At 40.2% G+C, this 6,797-nt stretch overlaps 1 protein-coding gene across 1 annotated transcript; it reads right to left on the reverse strand.

Annotated features, from left to right (window-relative positions):
• Window positions 1-1,737: 1,737 nt before the first annotated feature.
• On the reverse strand, window positions 1,738-4,816 carry LOC134587227 (histone H2A-like). Its single transcript, XM_063443475.1, has 2 exons — window positions 4,767-4,816; window positions 1,738-2,220 (listed from the first exon to the last, which is right to left on the reverse strand). Exon 2 carries the CDS (start codon window positions 2,208-2,210, stop codon window positions 1,794-1,796), a length of 417 nt encoding a protein of 138 aa, XP_063299545.1. The 5' UTR covers window positions 2,211-2,220; window positions 4,767-4,816; the 3' UTR covers window positions 1,738-1,793.
• Window positions 4,817-6,797: the final 1,981 nt, after the last annotated feature.

Genomic DNA, 6,797 nt, shown 5'->3' on the forward strand with positions numbered 1-6,797 from the left:
CTCCCATAGCCAGTAACCTGTGTTTATTATACATTATCCCCCATAGCCAGTAACCTGTGTTTATTATGCATTATCCCCCCATAGGCAGTAACCTGTGTTTATTATACATTATCCCCCACAGCCAGTAACCTGTGTTTATTATACATTATCCCTCCCATAGTCATTCATCGTTGGACCTAGGCAGCATGATGTTTTAGGCCGGCCCAGAGAATGAGTGAGTGAATAATATAAGTTCAGAAACATTAGTAATATATGTAAATCGGGTTCATGCAAAGAGGGTGAAAAGGTATTAAAGAAAAACACTTATTGCATCAAATTTACAAAGCCAAACTTTTAAAAACTTTCCTCATTTCTTTCTCGGGATGAGGAATATATCGGTTATAGACTGAGGATTTCCATCTGCCCAATCTTTTAATAATATGCATTGGAGTGTCAGTGTTGAAGGAGACCAAAGCTGCCCCTATTCTAAAAGAAAGACCCAAGACATGGATACAACCCAATCTTAGGATTAGTGTTCTGATTTAGAAGATGAAATTAGCCGTAGTCAGAGGGATTCAGTGAGAGTAGTGGTGAAATGTGTGTGGCATGACTGAGTGTGGGTAAGTAAGAGTCAAGTATTTTAACTGGGCACTAGTTCTAGGTGGGATAAAGTGGTATAGCGGATGGATGAGTAGTTTGGTTCATTTTAGAAGTTTGTAGAGAAAGTATATAGTGATCATGATTTTTTTTTAGCGATATCCAATATTTTTAAGGTGGTCCCAGTGCCACCACTCATATCTGGTGTCACAATAGCTTGCATTTAAAAAACCCCCAAAACTTTGACTGTAATATAAAGGCAGTCAGTTTCCTTCACACGTGTGCATTTCAGGGCCTGCCAGGGTACAGTGTCACACTAGTGCAACTCATATCTGGTGTAACAGTAGTGTACATTAAAAATAAAATACAGGGGGCTTGTTGTCACCTTTTGGGGACCCTTGGTGTTGTATGTGGCTGGGTGGAGGAAAAGCCCTTCAATGACATCGGTGAGTACAAGGAACGGGACATGGCTAGCTTGGTATCCAACCTTGTGCAAATGGGGAGTTTGCGGTTGTGCAAATGGACTGTTTGCGGTGCGTTAAACGGGGAGTTTGGTCTGTGAAGAGGGCGTAACCCTTACACTACCTGATCGATACAACATCATACCTGATGTTTTAAAGCAGGTTATTCCAAACAATTTAGGAATGTTAGGTGATGCAGAGTCTGGTTTTAATCCATAAAGGGCATAAATCACCTATGTAATTTTCCATGGGAGTTTTGCCATGGATCCCCCTCCGGCATGCCACAGTCCAGGTGTTGGTCACCTTGAAACAACTTTTCCATCACTATTGTGGCCAGAAAGAGTTCCTGTGGGTTTTAAAATTCACCTGCCTATTGAAGTCTATGGCGGTTCGCCCATTCGCGAACATTTGAGGAAGTTTGTGTATGGAAAATTTTATGTTCGCAACATCACTAGTGCACAGTCTTACCACTGCTTATTCAGAATATTGGTAAACTGCATGAGCCACACCATCAGGTTACAGGCTTAGAAATAAAATGGTGTGACCTTAAGACTTGTGGTACATTTCCAGAAACTGATCTGATGTCAGTTTTGCACTGAAGACATGACAAATGTTATATAATCAATCATTGCAACACAGGAGTAAGTTAAAAAAAAAAAACTATTTTAATAAGGTTAATTTTTAAAAGAGACATTGATAAATTAGAAGGAAGTTAAAGTGCTAGGTGTTTGAGTGAATAGAATCAAGATACACAACTTAGAATTCTTGAGATTCAACAGATTTTTGTTCTTGTGATCCTGGACCTCTACTAGTTTTCTTTGGTAGAAGCACAGCATGGATGTTAGGCAAGACACCACCATCAGCAATTGTGATGCCATCAAACAGTTTGGAGAGTTCATCATCATTTCTAACTGCCAGTTGGATGTGTCTGGGTAAGATCCTTGATTTCTTGTTGTCTCTGGCCGCGTTTCCTGACAGCTCCAAGACCTCCGCACACAGGTACTCCAGAGAGGCTGCCAGGTAAACAGCAGCTGCCGCACCAATCCTCTCCGCATAGTTTCCTTTCTTCAAGAGTCTGTGGACACGACCAACTGGGAACTGCAGGCCAGCCTTGGATGATTTAGAGCCCTTTCCAGCTGCAGCTTTCTGAACCTTATTTCCACGACCAGACATCCTGAAAGCTCTAGGAATAAAAATAAAAATATATTTTTAAGTAGGCTGGAATGTAACCTTAAAGAATCCCCTTAATGCTGCTTGTAAGATGACCTCCTAGATGAATGGAATGTGCTTATTAACATGCTGGGGGGGGGGGGAAATGTTCTGGAAGGGAGACAGGGGTCATCTTCACAATGAAAGAACAGAACGGGAGAGCGAAAAACAAAGGATCCACAAGACACCAGTGTGATACAGAAGTAGTTCAGAATTCTGGGATGGGAGGAACGAAGCCAATCTGGAATGAAGACCAGGTGAGAACATTTTTGACTTAAGGGCCTTCAGTCTGTAAGTGGAACGTATATGCTTGTTATCAAGTAAGCATTGCAAGCCGCCATGTTTTCCTGCACTCCCATCGTTTGGGGAGTGCCCAGCACAAACATAAGTGATTCACTGTAACAATATATCAGAGAAAGTCATCAGAAGAATACAGGGCAGCACTAGTCCTGTATTGCTCAATGAAATCCAGCAAGGAATACAAACAGAATGCTCCAGTTTCCATAATGCTATGATTTGGTAGCTGCTGTATTCTCAAGTATGTAATCAATATATTACTCTTAAAGTTATGGTGAGTTTCTGGTTCTTAAGTTAAGAAAGAAGGGAGCTTATCATACAGGAACCAGTTTGATATTCATAAATTACCCAACGCAGACAGGAGAGCCAATATTTTAGGAACATGCTAGAGTCACCCAGCTGTTCTCACTTTTAGGTCACCCATGCCTCCAGGGTACTGAGACTGCTACTTGCATGACCTGCCCTCAGTGGACCAACCTGCTTGACTGGCAGGTAGTCTGGTGTAAATTCATGTCAGGTTGACCAATGTATCCTGTGCTGGCTATGGGTCAAATCTTCTCAGATACCCCTTCTCTAGTAAAACTGTGTGGGCTATGTAACATTAGTAGAAACATAGAATGTGATGACAGATAAGAACCATTCGGCCCATCTAGTCTGCCCTATTTCTAAATAGTTTCATTAGTCCCTGGCCTTATCTTAACCCCTTAAGGACAGATGACGGAAATATTCCATCATGATTCCCTTTTATTCCAGAAGTTGTGTCCTTAAGGGGTTAAGTCTAGGATAGCCTTATGCTTATCCCACGCATGCTTAAACTCCTTTACTGTGTTAACCTCTACCACTTCAGCTGGAAGGCTATTCCATGCATCCACTACCCTCTCAGTAAAGTAATACTTCCTGATATTATTTTTAAACCTTTGCCCCTCTAATTTAAGACTATGTCCTCTTGTTGTGGTGGTTCTTCTAAATATAGTCTTTTACTCTGTTGATTCCCTTTATGTATTTAAATGTTTCTATCATATCCACCTGTATCGTCTTTCCTCCAAGCTATACATGTTAAGATCCTTTAACCTCTACTGGTAAGTTTTATCCTACAATCCATGAACCAGTTTAGTAGCCCTTCTCTGAACTCTTTAAAGTATCAATATCCTTCTGAAGATACGGTCTCCAGTACTGCGTACAATACTCCAAGTGAGGTCTCACCAGTGTTCTGTGGCATGAGCACTTTCTACTGCCAATACCTCTCTATACAACCAAGCATTCTGCTAGCATTTCCTGCTGCTCTATTACATTGTCTTCCTATCTTTAAGTCATCTGAAATCATAACTCCTAAATCCCTTTCCTCAGATGTTGAAGTTAGTAGGGTATAACATATTCTGTACTCTGCCCTTAGGTTTTTACATCCAAGGTGCATTATCTTGCACTTATCCACATTAAATGTCAGTTGCCATAGCGCTGACCAAAACAAGATCTTGAAGTCCCTTGGTGTGCCAGTACTTTTTTTTTTTTTTTTAAAGTTGGAAGTGTGAATGTTGCAGAGTTGTGCATGCATTATTTATGAGTATAGCAGTTGCTTTGTAATGTATTTAAGGTCTGCTCTACTGTATAGGTTCATGAGTTTGTGGCATGGTGCATAATACTAATGAATTTAGGCTGTATGGGGCCACTTGTGGAATGGTGTATGCATGGGTGGTATTGTGTGAGATCTTGTTTGTGGGAAGTGTGTTTGGGCTGTTAGTACAGTTTGTTTGATGGGAGAAAAAACCCACACCACTCATTGACTAGCGTGAGATCAGACTGGCCCAGCACACTAATGCCAAGGTCCCAGAAAGCTGGTGCACTGAAACACCACATATATCTTACCCAACAATATTTCAGAGTAAGAGGGAATAAACCCTTTTCAGCCCACCCTCTGATGTGCAACCAGACACTAGAGGCAAGCTGCCAGGTAGCCACACGAGCACAAGATTCTTTGAGCTTGCACTAGGATCTTCTAAAACTGTGCACTTAATCCAAACAAGCACTTATTTTATAGTGAGAATATGGACTACCAACCAAGTGCCTTGCTACAGAATAGTAGGAGAGTCAAAGCTTGACATAACTTTACACAGAAAATGTTAAAAAGTTTGACCTAGAACATTGTAGCTAGATGATCTTTCTCACAACAGCACATTTTGTATAGATCACAAAGCTTTCTTGTAAGTTACAATAAAAGCTACTCACCAATATAAACGACAACCTTCACACAAACACTTCTCTTGTATAAAAACAAATCAATAATGACTTCCTTTGCTGCACCTGCCTTTTATACCTAGTTATCACCCCCTTGCAGGGGAAATCACAGGTTCATTATATCTATAGCTAAATACTTTAATAACTATTCACTAAACAGTGAGTTGGTATGAACTTGCATGGTTTGCAAATCAAAGTCGAAATAGCCAAACTGGATAAAACTCCAATCACCAATTCAATTATTGTAGATCATTCATTGTAGAGGTGATTGCAAAGTTAAGGTGAAAATAAAAAAATCTTCAACTTATTTGTATTTCCAAAGTTTTGACAAAGTTTTCAGCTTTCTTGTCAATTGCACATAATCCATAGTTTAGTGAATAGCACTGCTGGTTTTCTGTTCACCTGAAATTAAATATAATAAATACATACCTACATTGTAGTTTAAAGGAACATTACACACAGCAGAGCTCTGTGCCTTGAGCGGCCTTGTGCTGTTAATGTGTAATCTGTCAGATAACAAACAATAGAAAGAATAAACAAAAAAAAGCTTTAAAAAACATGTCTTAAACACCAGTGAGATCTGCCACTTTTAAACCCACTCCCCCAAAATTGTCCAAACAAAATATAAAACAGAAAGAAAATGATTCCAATGATCAGTGCTAACAATGTGTAACAAAACGCATACCATAAAATGAAGTCTTAATAGGCTGAATACACAGATTGTATTTATTGAATGGAATCTCATAATAATGGGAAGCATAAAGAGAAAGATCATGGCACAACATATTTATTTCAAACAACAAAGAATTGCCAAGCTGGGATCATAACTGTGTTGTTTATTCCCCCCCCCCCCAATTCATCTTTTTACAGCACAGATTCGGTTCACCAAGGATTGACGTTTTCTGAATAATTTGCTGTATGTGCAATTCACGTTGATAAATATCACCTTTTATTCCTAACACTATAGTCACCTAAATTACTTTAGCTAAATAAAGCAATTTTAGTGCATAGATCATTCCCTTGCAATTTCACTGCTCAATTCACTGTCATTTAGGAGTTAAATCACTTTGTTTCTGTTTATGCAGCCCTAGCCACACCTCCCCTGGCTATGATTGACAGAGCCTGTTTGAAAAAAAAAAACTGGTTTCACTTTCAAACAGATGTAATTTACCTTAAATAATTGTATCTCAATCTCTAAATTGAACTTTAATCACATACAGGAGGCTCTTGCAGGGTCTAGCAAGCTATTAACATAGCAGGGGATAAGAAAATCTTAATTAAACAGAACTTGCAATAAAGAAAGACTAAATAGGGCTCTCTTTACAGGAAGTGTTTATGGAAGGCTGTGCAAGTCACATGCAGGGAGGTGTGACTAGGGTTCATAAACAAAGGGATTTAACTCCTAAATGGCAGAGGATTGAGCAGTAAGGCTGCAGGGGCATGTTCTATACACCAAAACTGCTTCATTAAGCTAAAGTTGTTCAGGTGACTATAGTGTCCCTTAACATAACTTGAAGTCATATAGCATAGTTCACTGTGCTAGCAATGTTCCGGACCTATGCCCTCGGTACAGCAGTATAGGTTACATCTATGGTGTCATCGCCTCTCCGTGCTCATGTGTACCTCCCAACATTGGACGATGTATAATCGGTATGGATGCAACTTATGTCACTGGTGACACCCACAATGGGTGAGCCTATATAGGAAGTGGGCATGTCAAGCTGTCATCAAATACATGAGGCTGACAGACAGCCTACTGGCCTCCCCCATGTCCCCCAGGACCATGCAGTGTATCTAATGATGAGCTTGCAAAACAGTTTCCTGTTATCTCCGGATACAGAACAGCCGGAAACTAAAATAGAACCCCCTGAAATCTGGACTGTCCCACTACAAGCAGGACTGTTGGGAGACCTACTGATGGCAGCACAGGAATGGTTAATAGGGCATGTTTCAGGTCAAAATAGCCAAAGTGGAAACATTCTCAAAGTCAGCAATGCTTTCGGTTTGGCTACTCTGGCCCTA

The sequence above is a fragment of the Pelobates fuscus genome, chromosome 1 (assembly GCF_036172605.1).
Source record: "Pelobates fuscus isolate aPelFus1 chromosome 1, aPelFus1.pri, whole genome shotgun sequence".
Taxonomy (NCBI): Eukaryota; Metazoa; Chordata; class Amphibia; order Anura; family Pelobatidae; genus Pelobates; species Pelobates fuscus.